The sequence below is a fragment of the Drosophila obscura genome, unplaced genomic scaffold (assembly GCF_018151105.1).
Source record: "Drosophila obscura isolate BZ-5 IFL unplaced genomic scaffold, ASM1815110v1 contig_179, whole genome shotgun sequence".
Lineage (NCBI taxonomy): Eukaryota > Metazoa > Arthropoda > Insecta > Diptera > Drosophilidae > Drosophila > Drosophila obscura.
The window spans coordinates 4146348-4166236 of record NW_024542766.1 but is presented as its reverse complement, the minus strand read 5'-3'; the positions used below and the strand labels follow the sequence as shown (position 1 = coordinate 4166236).

Here is a 19889-nt window from a genome sequence, read left to right as displayed (position 1 = left end):
CTAACACTGGTTTTCAGAAGGGTCTCTGTATGCCTGCCCCAAAAGCTGTACAAAATCTGAGCAGACACAAATATCAGATGGTAGTTCTGGTTAGGGTATGATGGAAACCTTCGACAGTTCAAAGTCATATTTTCTCTCTTTCTTGTTTGAGAGTTTGGAAAATGCTGTCAGCGATTGCCTGCCTACCTCGGTTGCTGCCTGCCTCCATCGACTGACTCTGACTCTGCCTCAGCGTTGCCTCTGCTTCGGCTTCTGCTTCTGCTCTGCCTTGTACGAGTATCTAGGTGCAAGAAATCGAGTCTCAAATTGCGCCAAAAGCCGCCAACTGGCCAGCTCCACACTCCACTCTTGGCTCCTGGCCGCACTCCGCTCTTGGCCATTAGTTATTAGAGCTTTGGTGCCAGCCAGCCAGCCAGCCAGCCAGCCATCCAGCCAGCATGTGTGTGCGAGTACATTGGTGTGTGGCTGCGCTGTGTGCTGGTGCTGGTGCTGTGGAATTTTCAACAAGTTTTTGGCTAAAATATGATATTACCCAAGCACACAGGTTGCAGTCGTCGCAAAATATGTATATTTTGAAATGGCGCCCCATTCCCGTGGACTTGCCGACTGTCCGTTCCGTTCAATGGGTGAACAAACTACAAAAAAAAAAAAATGGCTAGCGCCTTATGGAAGGGGGCATGCAGCAAGCAATCCCAATCCCTCCTCTCGCCAAAGATCGTAAATCTGTGTTTGCCCATTGATTGACGTTGATTGTTTGTCGTCGTCGTCGTCGTCGTCTGCGTTGCCTTGCCGTTCATTGAACTCATTTTCGTACTCAGATTTCGCTTTTCCATTTCGCAATGAAATAGCAGCAGTGCTATGGCCGATGCAACAACAAAAAATATTGCATCAGTCAATGATCTGACAGCCAGCGGTGGCCCTGGTGGCGTCTGCAAAAGCCAAACACTTGCAACGAGCTGGATGATCGCTCGAACTAAGATAATGTCTCTGGGTATGTGCACGTGGGTCAACCATTCTGCCACTCTGTAGGTTCAGAGTAAAGGCTGAAGGTCGCCGAAGGAGATTTTCTTATGTTTGATTTATAGAAATTGCAAATATATTTTTTCATTGTGTGAGCAAAAAAAATGTCAATGAACGGGCTAGGCGGCAAAGTGTAGAGGAAACTGCGATTTTTAAATTTAATTTAAATGATGGAACTTCGTGGAATACATTGCTATTCTTTGCCTTAAAAATTCAATTTAAATATAATACAGAATATTGTTTATGAAAAATTGACTGAATAAATAAAAAAAAAAATGAATGTGGTTCATGGCCATATCGCTTCACAGGCTATCAGTGTTTACAGACTTTCTTTTCATATCAATAAAGTATTTTATATATATTGTTATTTGATTTTAATAATGTAATCCATCATCAAAATTCAGTTACAATTGAATCGTGCTGGCGTAAAGAAGCATCGCAAAAAGCTCTGCAACCACATTAAAATGTCTTGGATTGTGAAGTTATTCTCTTTCCTCTGGATCCTTTTGACGATTATACAATTGGCAAGGGCTGAAGATGTTGCCACTGGTAATGAATGTCGATATCGTGGTTTGTCTGGGAACTGTATCAGAATCGGCTAAGAATAAATGACAATCTTTGTTCATTTTTATTCTCTGGATTATGAATTCAATTTAAATAATGAAATGTTTTACGTAATTATCTTTTGTGAATCTGGTTTATAAATTTGAATAAATTACAAAATAAATGTAGTTCGGGGCACCCCACTCCACTGGTCATCAATGCTTACAGACTTTCTTTTCATAGCAATCAAATATTTTATATATTTTATTTTATATATAAAATTCAAGCTTTAAATGATGCTGCATGGCACTACGACCTTTATTTCTCATTAATGTGATGCCAGATTTTGGTGGAAGTTGCTCTGAATGTCTGAATGTGTATCAGGGCAATGCTTTATCAGGGGTTACAGGGTTAGAACTTGTATAATCGCTTGATTAAATATAAAACATAACAAATTCCTATAAAAACCTGGCAATCATTTGAATATTATTTTAGTGACAATTAAATCGTGGTGCCGTTCAAAGCAGACAAAGAAAACATCGCTCCGAAACACACATACAAAATGTTTTCGATCCACAAGCTATTAATTTTTCTGTGCATCCTTTTGACGATTCTACAATTGGCAAGGGTTAAAGGAGTTGCCCCTTATCATAGAAGCAAATTTGGAAGTAGATGTCATTGGGTAGATGCCTTTGGAAACTGCATCATAATTGACCAAGAAGAAGAAGACTAAGAAGGAAAAACATTAACATTTGTGGTTGCGAAATATATGTAGAACGAAATTAAAGTTAAGATAACTTGAAATAAATAAATATTTAAGCTCGCTTATCAATGAAGTGCAAAAATAATCTCTTGATGGTCAATATTCTGCCAATAAATATATAATATATATTTAATATAGAATTATTCATTCAGTTACGAATCTCTTGTGTAGCAGCAAACAGAAAAAAATATTAATTAAAAAATTATCCTATCTCTATTTTAATATTTTTCAAAGTAAACTTGGAGGCTTGCTGTAAAGTGAATCTAAAGTGGTAATAACGAATGGAAATCACAAATAATTAACTCAAAAATTAAGATCTGTGCCACGATTTTCATTTTCATTTAAATTTAATTTGTTTTGTTGTAATTTATGGATCATTGCCGTCAGAATTGGTTCCATGTAACGCGCGGGTAACTAGTTCTATTAATAGACACGATTCAATTAGTCAAATGAGGAATGGAATGGGTATGGGTATGGGGGTATGGGGCATGGTAACATTTTGCCAACCAAAGAACTTGTTTTACTGTAAGATCTCGAGCAGTTCGGTTTTGCTGGCTGCAGCAATGTTTTCATAACCCACTTATGGATGTTCAACAAGTGGCTTCAAGCCATTTCTTGGCCCAAAGATTGCGCAAATATCTCCCACAGTTCCAGCAGCAGCAGCAGCACCACCACCACCACCACCAGAGTAATATGTCTGCCTGTGCCACTGTCCCACTGCTGTCCCTCCGTCTCTGTATTATGCCATTATAAATTGATGCAAATGAACTTTTGACTAACGAAGGTCAATTGTCTTTTGTACATAAATGTTTGTGCTGGTTTTTATGGTGTGTTGTCATAGCAAACGAATGTGGAGGGAAGCCTAGCGGTGCCTCGAACTCGACTTTAACTTTTGCGGGGGGGGCTAATTACGCGAGAGCAGCCCTGTGGCCCAGGGGGCCCAGGCAGGGCCCAAATCCAACTAATTGAAACAGAAAAAAATCGAACAAAACGAAAAAAAAAAAAAATGCCATAATGGTTCCACTAATTGCTTCAATTAGACATTGGCATCGACATCGACTTGGACTTGGACCGACAGGCAGCAGCAGCATCGAACGAGCAACAGGTGTGCGAAACGACCGACAAAGTTGTGCAATACCCTAACCCCCACCCCCCCCCAAACCCCTACCTCCGCGTATCTTTAAGATACACAATTGCAGTGCGCATGAGAAGGGGTTGTGTGGGGAGTTCATCTATTGTTTTCGAAAGTTCACGATATTTTTCAGGCTTTTGCGGTCACACCTTTGTGGATTTTTTCAATTAAAAACTAAACGCTTGACCTTGGGGCAATTGAGAACTGAACCTCAACATCGAGTTGGCTTACTCACCTGTGTGCTGGTTTAGATCTCTCTCTTAAAAGTAACACACGTTCTTGATATTCACTCACCTGCAAGAGGACAAGAAAAAAAAAAGAGATATTCATTAATAAATTATTTAGAGGCAAGAATCCAACACTACACTTCACTTCCTTATTGCCCCGCAGGCAGATGCCTAATCTGGCAAGCCATTAAGAAAGAAAGAAAAACCCTCTACTCCTTTAAAAAAAAAAAAAATAGAATAGCAAAGAGATGCCCCAAGAAGAGCTGTTAGCTGTGGCTGTAGCTGTAGCTGTGGCATAATGAATTGTCAATCATTATGCAATCTTCGAGTGAAAAATGATGCAGCAGGTTATGCTCCTCTCTCTCTCTCTTCTCTCTCTCTCTCTGTGTGTCTTTGAGGCACTGAAAATGCGTGGGCCGCACAACATTTAGACAGACACAAGACAGACATGGAACGTTGTGATGTGCAACATGGGTCTTAGATCTTTTGCCGTGGCATGTGGCGCTAGAGAGAGGCGGCGGCGGCCACAGAGCTCGCAACTCGACTTGGACTTGAAGTCGGAGTCGAAGGCAGGCAGGGCAGGGCAGGGCAGGGTAGGGTAGGGAGCCATCATTTATAATACGGACAGCTCTCTCGCGGGTTCCTTACCCTTTTCCCTGTCTTGTGCTGCTTTTTGGCGTTTATTATATGGCATTCTCTCTCTCGTTTGCATATATGTACGCACAGATAGACTTACGCAGAGACGACTGGTGGAGGCCCTTTTAGGAGAGAGAGACAAGAGACAAGACAACGGACTAGACAACGACAAGACAAGTTGCATGATGATGGATGCCACAAGTTTGGATCATAAATTGAGCTTGTTTTCTGGCTGGACTGCAGATGGACTGAACCGAACCGAAAGACAGACAGAAAGACAAACAGATGGCTGGCTGGCTGGCTGGATGGATTGAATGTGGGGGCGTCTATTGGTTAGCCTTGTCAACACACACACACACACACACACACACACAGCCATTCCTCAGCCACAAAAATGGCTATTGAGAAATGTATCTGATGATTGTGAGTGGTGAGTGAGAGGCGCTTGCCAAATAGATTTTAAATTAATCAAAAAAAGTTGCGGAAGAAATGGGAAAATACATATATTGGAAATGAATGTTTATGAATGAAGTGTTGAAAAATCACATCAAACTTTAAGGCAGTTAATTTTTTGGAATAAATCAAATCAATCAAAAAGGGATTGGCCCATAAAAGTAAAAAAAGTGCCTAAATGGAATCTATCCAACTATAAACATTCTTATACATATCTAATAATAATTAATAATTAGAATTAATTAATAATTTGATTATATAATCAATATATTAAGTTTTTTTTTTGGCAGTAGAACAATTTCCCATCAAATAGATGGAATGCCAAATAATTTTATAAATTAAATTAATTAATGAATAATATTAAACTTAAAAAATATATCTATTTATTTATTTACTTCATTTTATTTATTTAATAATTTATTTTATTAATTTAGTAATTAATCTTAATTTTACAAAAATATCATTTATTTCATTTATTTATTCATTTATTTGATTAAATTATCCATTAATTTTTCATTTCATTTCATTGATTTATTCATTTATTTTATTAATTTGGTCATTCATTTATTTTCAGCCATTTTCTATGGTTTTCATAGATTTTATAAATTTTCGTAAACTTTTAATCAATTAATTTTGATTAATTTCTGTAGTTCCCAAGCCTTTTTTAAACTAGTTCCCAGGCAGTGACAGTCCCCATTAAGAAGCTTTAACCCATGCAAAAAAGTGTCAGAAAAGCATTGACAACAATTGACCAACTTAAAACTAATCAATGGCATTAATAATGATCAATTGCGAATGGCAACTCGTACTCATAATCGTAGGTTTGGCAGCCAGCAGCCACCAGCCACCAGCAGCACCGCAGGAAGTCAATTATTGATTCAATCATTACCCCAAACAGCTCTTGGGGTTTTTTCTTTTTTTTTTTTTTTAGTTTTCAATATTCGCATATTGATTATTTTGCTGCCGTTCGCTGCTGTTGGCTGTTGCTGTTGTTCTTGGGGTGAATGCAACTTCCTTTGGGGCAACCAGCACTTCTGATGTTGCTGTTGCTTTTGTTGCTGCTGCTGCTGTTGTTGTCGTCATAAAAAGTTAATAGAGTTAACTATTAACTTGTCAGTGGGCCTCTCAGCGGCTGTTTCGCAAGAGAGGCGCCCATTGGCATTATCCCAGAGTTGCCAAGTCGTCAAGTCACCAGAGTCGTCAATCATTTTCATTTCGTTAAACGTGTCAAATGACGGGCGCGCGAACGGAAATCGTTCACTTGTCTTTTTTTTTTCTTTTTTTTTATGGTGTAACCAGAGAGTGAGAGGTAGAGAGGGGGATAGATAGAGATGGAGAATGGTAGATTGGCTTATTAAAGCGCCTTAATGCGATATGTGTTAAAAGGAGGGGAGAGAGAAATAATTGCCACATCGGGTGGCACCACGCCCACAGTTGCAAACTGCAAACTGCAGGCGTTTTTCCAATGGTTTTTTTTTTGTTTTTTTTTTTGTAATTAGTGTTAAAAAAAATCTCGAAACAAAAAGCAAACAAAAAGGAAAAACGAGCAGGAAAACAATACAAGACGAGTATACCATTCCATAGACCCAAACGACACAAACAAACAAACAAATGGTACAAATATAAAAAAAAAAGTCAGGTAATTACGCGGAAATCAAACATCAAATGTCTCCCTGGTGATTTTGCAGAAACGGCTGCCGCTGCACCGCTGCACCGTTACCGTTATGATGAAAACTTTGGTGTGACTGTACCACTGTCTATCTATCTCTCTCGCTCTGTCATAAGAGTGCATGAGGCGGCGGCGGCACACACGCCGCACAATGCGCGCGCGAACCAGATGACAAAAAAAAAAAAAAAGCACTGGCAGCACCCAGCGGATGCGAAAACAAAACGAAAATCGTAATAAAAAATACGATACGATGCGAAATTGCATAAAAGAGGCAACAGCAGCAGCAGCCAGCTAGAAAATGAAAAAAGTTGAATAATATCTTTTAAAGAGCGGTGGGGGGATGGTGGCAAGGCAAGCGGGTAAAAGTAGGGAAGTTGCACTGCGAAAGATGAGTAGAAAATAGCACTCGAGTTGAGTGACGAATCGGGAAGTACTCATCTAAGATTATGCTGAGCTACTTTATCCTTCCCTCTCTTTTCCCGACGCAATTTGAAGATTGCTTACAAAATCTAATCAAAGTAGCCAGTAATCCATTATCGCTACTCTGTCCACACTTAGTCATACAAAATTTTAAAATTAAGACAAGTAAAATTACAATTAACTAAAAATAATAGAATTAATAAAATTAAATAATTAAATATACAAATTAATAAAAAAAATAAAATATAAAAATTAATAAAACAAATAAAATATAAAAATTAATACAAAATAAAATATAAAAATTAATAAAAAATAAAATATACAAATTAATAAAAAATAAAATATAAAAATTAATAAAAAAAATAAAATATACAAATTAATTAAACAAATAAAATATACAAATTAATAAAACAAATAAAATATAAAAATTAATAAAACAAATAAAATATAAAAATTAAAAAAAAATAAAATATACAAATTAAAAAAATTAAAATATACAAATTAAATTAAAATTATAAAATGAATTTTGCTGACTTTTGCAAATTCCTAGTAACCTCTCCTCCCTCTCCACCTGTTTGTAACCATTCAAAACTAACTAAGGGAATCAATTTGAACCTGTTTAGCAGTCATAATTCCCATCCTAGTCCAAATATCATTCCCTAATCCACCGCAATCTTCCCATATCCCTTATCTCTATCTCATATCTTTTCCAGACCTTATCTATCAATGAAAATAACCTAGCCCAATAGCAGCAGATCATCCAAACTAGAAACTAGGGTATGCGCCGCAGCAAAAAAAAAAATAAAACACTAACCGAACATTTTATTAAGGCTAGCCGCTAGGCTTTGACGGCCACACCACACACCATACACCAGAGATCCCCCCGCCACAGTTCCACAATTTCCACAGTTAGAAATATAGCCTCCGACTCTGCTGCCTTCGTCTGTCCGTCTGACAGTTCGTCAATGCAACCGCTAAGCTCTGTGGCAGCTGCCACCCATCCCAACCCATCCCATGCCATGCCAGGCCAGGCCGCCGCGCTCATCGCACACTCATTCAACGACAATGACGGCGTGGAAATCCAATACGCGATCTCTCCAAGTCAACGTCATCCCCGTTAGACGTTCAGTCTACGTAAGCTTCAGCCTCGCCCCTCACCAGACGCCCTTCCCCCCACCGTAGCCCCTTGCCAATCGTAGTCTCACGTCTCCGCTGTCGCTATTTTATGTAATGGCAAGAAACAAAAAAAAAAAAGCGAGAGACAAAAACAACAAAGTAAGAACGAATGCCTTTGGGTATGCCGGACTAGGGGATATCCTGGTAATTGGATTATTTTATTATGTTTATTTTTTTGATTAGTTTTTGGCAGAATGTTGGATGCTCATTGATAGTATATACTATATATATATATATATATATCTGCCAAAAACTAATCAAAAAAATTAAAGAAAATTAAAATGAACAATACTCAAAAAAATAAATATAATAAAAAAATCCTGTTAACAGGATATCCCCTATCAACTATACCAACTAAAAGATCTATAGCTTTATGGGTTTATTATTTCTGGCAGCGAATAGCAGCGCATCCTGCTGCATGTTCGCCCCAAACCTAATTAAAAGCAACATACCCTTTGTCCACTAGGGGGGGGGAGAGAACTGCGACTGCGACTGAGGCCATATTCCATTGACAATAATACGGTACACAGGGTAAAGCACAGCAAGGTAGTGGAAATGCTCTTAAGAAAAAGGAATAGGGACTGGGATAGGGACAGGGACAGGGACTGTGACTGGTACAGGGACAGCGACGCGGCAACTGGAACCTAACCCAGCCAGCGGACCCAGGTTGTTGTCATTTGTGAAATATGACCACAAAAACAATGTGAAGCAAAGGAATTTGTTGTTCCTTTTTTTTCTAAAATCTCCCAGGAGATGAGTTTTCGTTACCTTAATGTATTTTCTTTTTGTGTCTCCCTCTCATTTTTTTTTTTAAGGTTCCCTCTTTTTTTTTTTGGTTCCCTCTTTTTTTTTTAAGGTTCTCTCTTTTTTTGTGTGTGTGGAATTCTTGTGGCGTTGGTGGTCTTCTCTTGCATCGTTAGGCAATGAACCCAGAGGAGTCGCCTCAAGCAATCAATTAACACACCTTTTTGGTGGTTAGGTGGGTGGGTGGAACGAAAGGAGCAGCTGCTGCAGCAGCAGCAGAGGGTAGATGGAGCAGCAGCTGCAGCAGCAGAGGGAAGAAGATGGAGCAGCAGCTTCAGCAGCAGAGAGAGGATGGAGCAGCAGCCGAGAGGGAAGATGCAGATGCAGATGGAGCTGAAGCTGCAGGCACCCACGTAGCCCCCCATCGTTGACAGGCGACAGTTACAAATGCATCACTCGCAGAGTCGCGGAGTCGTGGGCTAATTTGCGGCTGTGCAGCATGCAGCCGCCACACTAATTAACATATAAATTTAGAGGTGTTGCTGCTGTTGCCTGTTTGTCTGTTTTTTATTTCTATTTTTTGTAATTTATGAATGAAAGATGACGGACGGACGGACGGACGGACTGGCATAGGAGATACCTCTCTACCTCTGGGGGAGCACCGCAACAATCTTATAATATGCATCGACATGCATGCAAGCCAAGGTCGGTTTCAGTTCCGTTCAAAACTGCTGCAAAAAGAGAGACGACTGCCCCGTCAGTTGCAGTTTATGGCCTGGAGGGAGGAGTGGAGTTTTAGCCACAGAGCCAGAATCAAAAGATTTATTGGCATGTTATTCTAATTGCTATTTATTGGTGGTGGGAGACAGCAGCAAGCAGCAACCACAGCCACACAGCCACACAGCCACACAGCTGCCTCGCTGTCTGACGCTCACTTGTTCAGTTAGTCATTCACTCAGTTCATTCATTCATTCCGATTCCATTCCATTCGTTTTCATTCGTCTCTCGGTTCAGCTGTGGCTCTGACTCTGTCAGGCCATCAAATGTGCAAATTAGTTGTTGCTTTTGTCTCTCTGTGTGCATGTGTTTAACCCACTTGCTACACACGGTACGAGTATGTGCCTCGAATTGAACAGCAAAGCAGCAGCAGCAGCTACTACGAATTCTATTTTCTATTATAGTACATGCATATTTGTTAAATGTCAAGAAAAATTATTTATTAGTGTTTTGGAATCGATTGGATATATGCATGAAAAATTATTTAAATACGTTTACGTATGGATGGATAAGTGTCGGAGGGTTGCTTGAGTTATTTGTTAAGAATTTTGTGGAATGTTAATATAATTTTAAATATAATTTTAAATATATAATAATATAATATAATATAATATAATATAATATAATATAATATAATATAATATAATATAATATAATATAATATAATATAATATAATATAATATAATATAATATAATATAATATAATATAATATAATATATATATAATAATTATATAATTAAATATTTTAAATATACATATAAATATGTACATATAATTATATATTTAAATATTTTATAAGAATATATTATATACAAATATATATATTATTTTATAAGAATATAATATAAGAACAGCAATACCAAACTTTATGGAGTGGCGCGTCTTTTAAATAAATATTTTTTATATTGTAATAAAATAATACATCTGTCCAGTATTATTCTACTATTTTTCTACTTTTTGTCTAGTATATGTTTTTTTTTTCTATTTAATTTATGGTATATTTCAAATGTGAATAGAATTTAGAAATGCATTTTTGTATTTAATTCCAATAAATATAAATAATTTATTTAAAATAAAATAAATAAATAAATATTGCAATGAAAATTAATTTTAAGTTTGAATAAATATTGCATTGAAAATATTTTTTTAATTCGAATGAATATTCAAATGAAATCATTTTTTTTACTATTTTTTAAGTTTGCATAAATATTGCACTAAAAATAGTTTTTAAGCCTTAATAAATATTGCATTGATAATATTTCTTTAATTTGACTAAATATTTAAATGAAAACATTTTTTTTTATTTCGAATAAATATTGCATTGAAAATATTCATCAAATACTCTAGAAAAACTCAGTAATTTATTTTAAATATTCTGAAAAAAACTCAGTATTATATATTTCCAATATTCCCAACTCTTTTCTTTCCTAATGAAGAACACCCACTGATGGGAAACCGCCCATCAAAAGTGAATTCAAAAAAAGTGCCATAATGAAGTAATTTCTAGCATATTTCCAACTACATACAATCGTGTGTAAACATTAAGATCCATTTCAATCGCTCATTATCGCAGCGTAGCGTAATGAAGAGAACTCCCACTTGCTGCTTGCAGCTTGCTGCTATCCGCAGACTTAATCGTGATCGATCGATAGCAGTCGTGATCGATTGTTATTTATCTTATGGACCAGACTGAATACTCATTAGTTCTGGATTAATGATCACCCACACTGCACGGTCTGGCATTTCCATTTCCAATCCCGTTTCCATTTCCATTTCCAGTTTCCACTTCCATTCAGGCCTCATTCCGCACCTCATTCCTCTTTCCGCTTCCAACCATCAAGCCCCATCAAACACCCACAGACTTTTTTTTTCCGCGGCAGCTATCTCTCGAGAGAACTCAATCAATTGCGGGGCTAAACCATTTCGATCATCCGTTAATTGCAGCTAATGAATTTGTTTACGGATAAAACCATTTCCAGATTACAGAACAGTTCCACCGATCGTACGTACGTACTGCTGTAATCTGTAGTTCTCACCTCCACCCACCCCGAGCGGCGTTTGTAATTAGTTTCTCCGCCAGTCGAGAGAGGAAATTAATAACGTCTACGCCGACTGGCTGGTGGTGGGCGTTTTCCTAGGCCCAAAAGAAGATCGCTCATAAAATGTTGCATCGCCCCATTTTTATAGCGGATTCTCTCTGCCTCAGGGGGGGCTAGGCCAGCTAGGCCATAAAGCGCTGCATTCAGCGCCATTATACCGCTAGCAAAAAAAAAAAACAAAATTAATATGCAACATTTCGTGTAATTCGCCCACCGAAGCCCCCACCAAAACACTTCCTTAATAAAGCCCAGGGTGATCTCTCTCGCTCTCTCTCTCTCTCTCTGTGCCTGGCTGGCTGCCTCGCGAGTGAGAGGCAGACTAATGCGTGCATAATTTTTAATAAATATTTTTCAAGATCTCCCTGAACGTTGAGGCACCAGCAGCTGCGCAGAGAGACTGCCCGCCCGTGGAGGCAGGCCAGAAAAACGCTTCCTGGTTTAATTAATAAAAAAAAAAGCCGCAGAAAGCACTGTAGGCCCCCAAGGCACCAAACGACGACGACGACGAGGACTCCAACTTGGCCAACTTGTCAATCAACAACATGGCTAAAAACAGGGCTAAAACAAGGCTGGAAAGCTGGATGACTCTGACTCTGATCTGCTGCTCTGTGGCTCTGCTGCTCTGTGGCTCTGCTGCTCTGTGGCTCTGCTGCTCTCATGATGATTGTGATTATCAATTTCATTATCAGGCTCAAACCCTGAGGATAGCCCACAGAGTCAAACACTTCCGTTTTGGCGTTGACTGCTGCTGCCGCTGCCACTTGTTACAGGTACATTGAACCCTCTCCTCTCCTCATCTTCAAGGCCTATCCCTCCACTTCTTGGGAAGAGCAACCAGCAGCAGCAGAAGCAGCAGCAGCATCACTCGCTTATCGGTTTGCTGCTCAGCCAGCGCTTATGTCGCACCCTCCACCACCCCCCCTTCGCCACGTGGTCTCTCTTCAAGCAGGTTTTTCCTTTTTGCTTTTTGCTGCTGAAAATTATGCACTTTGTATGCAGAAAAGTTGGCGAGGCGATAAAAATCTGCATAATTCCAAGCCATAAGTTTATTGCCGTTTTCCTAGGCCCACCAGATACCACAAGACAGCCACAAGAGATACAAGATACAAAGAGTGAGATGTACATACAACAGCAACAACAACAACAACAACAAAAAGGGAGAATGCTGGCTGGTAGAGTCTTTTCCCCACCTGGTTTTTTTTTTAGTTTTTGCCTGTCTGCCCTTTTATAATCGTAATCAATATTAAGTTAAACTCGTATGATAATTTAGCTGCAGGGATGGATGCCCACCAAAAATTGCAGCATTTAACTTGTCAAAGGAAATTATCGCAGCGGAAATTATGCTAAAAAGGGTTTCAGCGCAAAAATGGAACAAAAAATGCTGGAAATTATTTTCGGAAGAGATATCTTTCTCTCTCTCTCTCTCTCTCTGTGAACTTAACTGTCAATTTGTCTCAAGGGTTTAACTCGCGGCAGTGTGATCGAGTGCACAATCAATGGGAGGTTCAACTCCGAGCGAGTTGCCAGCTGGACAGGCAAGAGGCAAGAGCATAAAGTAAAGCAAACTTCTATAGAGATTCTATAGGATTATCAGATTTTGGGTGCAAGATAATTCTTTCATGTTAATTTGATATATTTTATAATTTCAGATTATGTTGCCAGATGATCAGAGGGAAGAGAACCAGAAAAAAAAAATAACAAAATACAAATTCTATTAAAAAGCAATTGTCCTTATGGCAAAATTTCACTATTCAACTGGCGTAGCAAAAATCCCTTCACTCCAAATTGGGGACCGCCCAAAAAGTGCCAACTACACCCACAGAAAACCTAAAACAAAAACTCAAACAGAAATCAAAACTAAATGAAAAAAAAACCTTGCGGCCGTTGTCTCAAGTTCAGGTGCAACAGAGCCAAAACAAATGAAATCCTAATAACTTTGGGGCCACAACAACAGACAACAAAAAGTGCCACAAGTCCAGACAAAGTCGAGACCCCCAGTCATAGCGCCAGGGACAGAGAGAGAGAGAGAGAGAGACAATAAGAAATTGGTTGCACCTGCAGCAGCACCTAAAAACAAAAAGGGGGCAGGAGAGTGTTGGCCAGAGAGCACGTAATTGCCCGAGTGGGGCACACAAATTGTGGGCAGGAAACCTGGCAGCAAAGCACAAGAAAAAGGGAGCAGGCAGCGGCTCTTTTGTGGGTAACCCACAGCCCAGAGCTGTGGATTTGCTGCAAGGTCCAAAAGCAGAAAAAAATAAAGGGGCAACGCGGGAGCAGTTGATGAACGGTTGATGATGGTAGATACTTTCTAGGAAGCATAGGATTACGGATTACAATGTGTGGCAGGAAAAGAGCTGCATAGAATGACAAATGAAATGGGCATCGGAATTTGAGAGAGATTTTTACCTACATTATGGTATTCAACAGATAATTTCACTTTTAATTTGAGACTGGCAAAGTCAGCTATAGAGAAAAACATTTTTGGAGACTTTTTAAATATTAAATAAAAATAAATAAAAATTAAATAAAAATTAAACAAAAATATCTCAATTAATTTTGTATTTACTTTTAAATATATTTTTTCTTAGGTTTCATTTAAAATATTAAGATAAATTACCCTCGAAATATTGTACACATTGAATCGGGATTTGATAATAGTTTCACTTTTAATTTGAGACTGGCAAAGTTATTTATATTTAATTATATTTTTAAATATTATATAAAAATAAATAAAAATCAAATAAAAATAGCTCAATTAATTTTATATTTACTTTTAAATATCTTTTTTTTCTTTAGGTTTCATTTCAAATATTAAGAGAAATATTGTACACATTTTTTGCAATTACGTAAATAATTTCTAAAAATGTTTTTCTGACAATTTCCTGACATCTGATATGACATAAAATATTGTAAAAAATAATCAGTATTTTGGTAAATGATTTCCAACAATATTTCTCTTAAATTTCAAGACAGCTGGTTACTTCAATCCATTAAAAAGTAACCTAAATATTTCCCATATCATAGGCAAAAAATATTTCCCAATTTACATTTTTGTCTGCTCTTAGATTTAATTAGACAAAAAATTAATTTAATTAATTTAAAGAGCAGAAAAAAATGCCAATTGGGAAATATTTGTTTGCCTATGAAATGGGAAATATTTAGGTTACTTTTTAAGTTAATTAAATAAATTTTTTTTTGTCTAATTAAATCTGACAGCAAAAAAAAATCTCTTCAACTGCTGCCAAAAGAAAGTATCTTTTAGATAGTTGCTGAAATTTATTTCCTGCCTCTAACACCGCCTCACAATTAGCCACGCCCTCTCTCTGCCTCTCTCTCTCTCTCTTTTCTATCTATCTGGTGGCTGGCACACAGCACAGGTACGAGTAGCAGCACTCCCGACATCCGGTTAATGCTGGACTTTGTTGCTGTGCTTGCTTGCTGGCAAAACGCAAATGTTAATTAAATACCTGTCCATCTATTAAAAACATACGTAAATTTATGTTGTTAACAAGGAAGTGCGCGCTCTGGTCTGCGCTCATGCGCATGCGCACACTTTTATTATTATCATCATCATCGTCGTCGTCGTTGTCGTCGTTGCCCGTCGCTCAACCACACATCAAGCGTTGGCCAGGTTACCATTTGGCCAGCATTTCTACCTCTTCTCTGCTCCGCCTGCTGCTGCTGTTGCTGCTGCAGAGCTAACTCTTGTAACTGTTTGCAACCATTTGCATATGTCGCCTAGCGTTTGCGGGTTTTTAACGATGCTGCTGCTGCTGCTGCTGCTCGGCACTGGGGGCTGTCGCCACGTCGCTACGTCATTCGCTAATTGGTCGAGATACAAATCGCCACGAGAGAGTGACGACAATGAAGGCTATGCAGCTATGGCTATGGCTGTTGCTGCTGCTGCAGCTATGAGGAAGAGGATGTGGAAGAGGCGTTGCCTGGACGACTACGACTGGCCTGCCTAGTGAGTGCCATACCGGTCATCATTACCCTGGTATCCCATGCCAGCACTGCTTCTACTCCTACTCCTCCTGCACTACACTTCTTTCCTCTGTCTCTCTCTCTCTTGGGGGCACTTTCTTTCGCTGGTGCGTTGTGCCTCTGTCAAATATTTGCTCAAGTGTTTTTTCTGCTGGCCCCCAAAAGCGGACAAGGCGCAAGCAATTTGCTTTATGGGATTTACTTGTACTAGCGCGGATAGACCGGCCAGGCAGCAGGCAGCAGGCAGGCAGTCGGCGCGCGCTTGTGGTGCATTTTTTTGGGAAAGTGGACATCGAAAATTTGGTTAGCCTTAATGCACATTCAAGGTGTGAAAATCTACCCCTGCAGCCCGCTCTGAAAGCTGCAAACTGGTTCGCGGAGATGGCAATGGGAATGGGTACGCATGCGCACAGCTCTCTATGGAGCAGCATCAGCAGCGTCTCTTCTCTAAATAGTTCGATTTCCAAATAGTTAAAATCTCAGTCCATCTGTTTGCCCCATGGCGGTCATTCAAGTTCAGTTTGGATGTGGCTATCTGTGGCTGTAAGTTGTCAATTGTTGCACCAGTTCCTGAGTGTATCTTGTTTTAAATGCTGCAGACTCAAAGATAAGGTTTATCTTGCAGTTAACTGCAACATTTGTTAGCGTAGATTTTTGGTTTTAAATTGGAAACTATTTACACAAATCATGGCAGAGTTTATATGCTGATAAAAAAAAAAAAAACACCTGCTAAAAATGACTCATAGCCACAGGCCACAGAGCTGCCCTGAATTTCTAAAACTACTAAACAAATTCTGGGAATTCATGAAAATACCAATCGATAAGCGATCTATTAAAAGTGTGTCAATAAGATACTGTCAACGAAAAGCCAAGAACTCACCTTTGTTCTGTACAATGGATTGCTAAAGTCCCAGTCGGGTGCCACAAACAGATATCCGCATTTGGAGACCTTTCGCGATGCCTTAAGAAGAGACAGAGAAAATAAAAGATATTAATTAATATTTATGAGAATATTCAGGAGAGAGCAGCGTTGAATAATGCGCTAATGAAGAAATATCAATGCTTATAAATTACATAATTTTTGGGTGGACAGGAAACTATAACAAAATATTATACAAAATACAAATATATTATGTAAACATTTTTGGGCATATTTTGCATGCTCTTTCAAGTCTAATTTATTTATGAAATATTTGCTTTTAATTTGCAAAACAAACTATGCAAAAAAAAAAAAAAGTCACAGTAAATTATCTACAAAAATCGGTTATCAAATATACCGGCTTATCTTTTGACCAGAAAAAACACACACAAAAAATACGGCTTATCTTTTGACCATAGAAAAAAACACAAACAAAAATATTTAAATGGTTTTTTAATTAACAAAAAATACCAAAACAAAATTTTGTTAGCCCACTTTTTATCGGTTGCTTATCGTGGCGACTTCTTTTGTTGTGTGTGTGTGTGGCGCACGTGTCACTAAAAAATACATACATATATGTATCTTTGTATCTGTAACTTTTTTTTTTTTGGGGTTTTTGGCTTGCCCATAACTATCCGTCTAAGCCATGACTAATGTTAATGACGTGCGCCAATTTAACTGCCGGCACAGCGACTGGACTGTGTGGCGGTATTTCTACCTCTAGTTTTTTGTTGCTTTCTTGTTTTTTGTACAAATAAAATAAATTACAAGCAGACCACTTTGGCGGTCTGTGTATATAGCCAACAGATACACATATAGAATAGATATATATATATATATATTGTAGTGGGGGTAGGGGGTCTTGGCCTTTTGCACACCTCTGGAGCCCCCCAAACAATGAGCGACAATTGGGGCTGCTTTTAAAGTGGATTTTGGTCGTTAGTCGCGCCCCACACGCCATTAAGCTGCTGCCTGTCGGGTCCGTTTGGGGTCCGTTGTTTCTGGTCTAGTTTTTCCTTTGTTTTCTTTTGCTCTTTTTTTCTGTTTTGTTTCTTTGACAAAAGCTGCAAATGAGAGTGCCAAGTGGGGGCAAAATGTGGTTACAATTGAACCCTCGAAGACTGAACTGCGGCATTTAATTTGGGAGAGCAGCAGCATCAGGAGGCACTGGTTCGGTCGGGGAAGGTCGCCAATCAGTTTGGCAATTAATGGAAAATGAGAGGGAAAACTAGAGAGAAAACTACAGAAGTAGGGGGAGGAAGTAAAGAGGCTTGGGGGTAAAAATAAATAACCTTTCAATAGTTCATAAAATCCTCACTTTGCTTTACGTTTTACCCAATCTAAGCTCCATTTAAATTGTGTATTTATGAGGAACCCCACCCTCAAAATTGGACCTGCAATTAAGTCAACTTTTTGTCCATCAAAATGTTGGTCCAGGAATTGGTCACAGCCGCTACCAATCTCCTCGCCTTGGACCTCTTGGTCATGGCTTGTAAGCTGACACCATAAAATGTTAACAGCAAACAGAAAATCAGGCAACAGCTAAAGCCCCCGAAAATGAAAACGAAATGTGTAACACGGTAGTTCCCACCAGCTATTCCATTCCATTCCATTCCATGCCACGTCGCTGCACTCCACTCCACTCACTCTCGAACTATGCAACAACTTAACACAGCAAAAACCTCCCACTACCACTGCAACAGACCACCTCCCACTCCTGCTACTCCTCCATGGAGGTCTCTAATCCCAGCTGCTGCTCTGAAAACACCACTCCTACCCCTACTATATGCATACAAAATATACAGCAAAGGTTAAAATAATAGCAACACGAGAAGATATTTTATTTTTACAAGTGGAATTTTACCATAGGAATTTAGACAACTATTGGCCTTTTATTTGAAAGCTATGAAGAAGTTTTGGCATATTTTCTTCTTATTTATTGAAATTAATTGTATAAACACACAAAACTAAGGCATTCGAATAACTCTTTTCGATTGCATGGCTATGGTATCAACTAGATTATCGAAAATAAATTTAAAAAATATATAAATAAAAAAAGTATAAATAAAAAAAAATATATATATGTATATATAATATATTAAAATCAGTGAGATCGTGATCGTATCATTATTTAGAGAAGGGAACGAGTATTCGTGTCAGGCATGTACTAAGAGGCGGCGCAACATCTCTCTCCTTCTCTCTCTCCCAAAGTGGCTTAGCTCCAAAGGGAGTGTTTTGCATTTACAATTAATTTAATTTAATTTCTCTCTCGGATTTAATTTCTCTCTCTTTTTATCTCTCTCTCTTCCAGTGTGGCCCAGCAGTGAACGTTTATTTTTCATATCCGTCCAAGAGAGTGCAAAACCTCTCTGTCTCTCCCCCAAAGTGGCTTAGCACTAAAGAGTGTGTTTTGCATGTAAACGAAATTTAATTCTCACTCTCTCTCCCAGTGTGCCGTAACAAAGAGAGCGCACAGCTAGCTCTCTCCCAGTAAGACTTCAGTGAACTTTTATTTGTGTGTGTTTTTTTTTTCTCTCGAACTGCTATTTTCTTGCACTGCCATTGTATATATATTTTTTGGGGTCTCTGTGGCTGGCTGGCTGGTTGGCCCGGCCTGGCCTGGCTGTCTCGTTTGCAATTACGTCTGGCTAATTTTATTTATCTGTTGTTGTATTTTTTTTTGTTCAGTTTTTGTTTTGTTTTTGTTGTTATTTTTTTTTTTGCATTTTTATGATATTTTGTGTGGTGTTGTTGTTGTTGCTGTTGCGGCGGCGGCGGTGGGTCGTTTAAATGCGCCATTAACATTGATTTATGTGAAAAGTCGCACGTTTGTATTCAAATGGGGGGATCACTGGGATATGCAGCGAGAGAGAGAAAGAGATAGATGGCGAGAGATTGAATGAGTGAGAGACTTGCAAACTGTTGCAAGTTGCACGTTGCAGTTACAGTTGCAAGTTGCAGTAGTCACTGATTTTGTGCAGAATTGCAGTAGCAGTTGCAGTGTGGAACAGCTGGCTGTCAGGCTTTCATCAGGTTCAAGTCAGTCGACACGTTTTCCACATAAATTTCAATGGGTCCGAAAGAGAGAGATGGAGAGAGAGAAGTTAAGTGACAGAAATGGGCCTTAGGTTTTTGTGGTTTAGTGGGCAGGCAGTCAGGCAGTCAGGCCGTCACCTTCTAACGACTCGACTCACACGATCCCCCAATTGCGATCTACTTTTGTCACATTACATTACAAGCGACACAACAAAATTCAGGCTAAAGCCCCGTTTTGGGCTACTTCAGCGCTACCACACGTACTCAGCAGCCTAAGCCCAAGCCCCCG

The 19889-nt window shown here is 38.8% G+C and overlaps 1 protein-coding gene across 1 annotated transcript in view; it reads right to left on the bottom strand.

Moving 5' to 3' along the window:
* Nucleotides 1-19889, bottom strand: part of LOC111081068 (protein outspread) — a 107838-nt gene that overhangs the window by 32208 nt on the left and 55741 nt on the right. Inside the window, exon 2 of the mRNA XM_041592223.1 lies at nt 16526-16606. Coding sequence (XP_041448157.1) covers nt 16526-16606 — 81 coding nt within the window. The remainder of the gene's footprint in view (nt 1-16525; nt 16607-19889) is intronic.